At 73.8% G+C, this 1,140-nt stretch overlaps 1 protein-coding gene across 1 annotated transcript; it reads right to left on the bottom strand.

Annotated features, from left to right (window-relative positions):
* Positions 1-30: 30 nt before the first annotated feature.
* Positions 31-465, bottom strand: AURANDRAFT_69373 (hypothetical protein; the record flags this gene model as incomplete). The annotated part of the gene is made up of 1 exon (XM_009045141.1): positions 31-465. The coding sequence occupies one exon, from the start codon at positions 463-465 to the stop codon at positions 31-33; it is 435 nt and encodes a 144-aa protein (XP_009043389.1).
* Positions 466-1,140: the final 675 nt, after the last annotated feature.

Raw genomic sequence — 1,140 nt, 5'->3', positions numbered from 1 at the left:
CGGCGCCGACGGCGCCGGCGCCCTCGCGTTCTACGACGAGGCCTCGTCGTAGGGCGCGATGCGGACGGCGCGCGCGTCGGCGCGGCCGCGGTCGGCGCGCGCAGGCGCGGCGGACTGCGCCGCGCTGCAGCCGCGGCCGCGGTCGGCGCGCGCAGGCGCGGCGGACTGCGCCGCGCTGCAGCCGCAGGCGCGCTCCTCGCCGTCGCGCTCCTCGCCGTCGCGCTCCTCGTCGTAGTAGCTGGGCAACGTGCCGTAGAGCGACTCGAACGTCGGGCGCTGGTCCTTGCCCGTCGACGCGTACTCCCGCTCCTCGATGAGCTCGAACTCGCGCACGAGTGGCATCTCGTTCTCGGCGACCCAGGACGGCTTCGAGTCGCGCACGACCTGCACCTCGAAGAAGTGCTCCCGGAGCTGGCCCGAGAAGAAGAGTGGGCCGTTGCCCACCGTGTCCTCGAAGACGACCATCTTGTAGGCGTAGTCGACGATCCTCCGGTCGCCGCTCGCGACGTCGCCGACGTCAGCGACGACGACCCGGCGCAGGCGCCGACGCACGGCATCGCGCCGACGGCGCCGCGGTTCCGCCGGTCGCGCCTCCGCGCAGCGACTCGTGTCGGAGCTCGACGACCCCGTGCGCCACTTGACGCAGTGCACGGGTTTGGCGTTGAGAGGAGCGGCGCGCACGTGTGCGATGGCTGGGATGTAGCGCTGTGGCGCGCGGCGACGCGCTGTTGGCGCGAGCCGTAGCTCGTGCTCTCCTTTGCAAGAGGTGGGCTCGACGGCAGCCCGCCTCGTCGTCGCCCGAGTCCCTCGACGTCGCGGTCGTGCCGGCGGCCTCGAGGGCGTCGCGGCGCTGCTCGCGCGACGATCCGGGCTGCGGCGCGTCGCCGTGCGGCGGTGGCCCCGCCCCGCGCCGGCGCGGGCAGCCTTGAGCGGCGTTTGATTGATGTTTGGGACTCCGGGTGCTTCTTCTTCGTATCCGCCGAGCTCTCGGCCGTCGACACGCAGCGCACGAAGCCGTGCCCGAAGATGCGGCCCTCGCGCCGGAGCCCGGGCTGCGGGCGCCTGCATGTCGCAGGCCGGAGTGGGCCTCCACCAGGCCACTCACCTCGAGCACGAGCCTCATCTCGATCGGGCGGCGGG

The sequence above is a fragment of the Aureococcus anophagefferens genome, assembly GCF_000186865.1.
Source record: "Aureococcus anophagefferens unplaced genomic scaffold AURANscaffold_1578, whole genome shotgun sequence".
Classification (NCBI taxonomy): domain Eukaryota; class Pelagophyceae; order Pelagomonadales; family Pelagomonadaceae; genus Aureococcus; species Aureococcus anophagefferens.
Note: the sequence above shows the minus strand (reverse complement) of the source record. Positions and strands in the feature narration are given on the sequence as shown.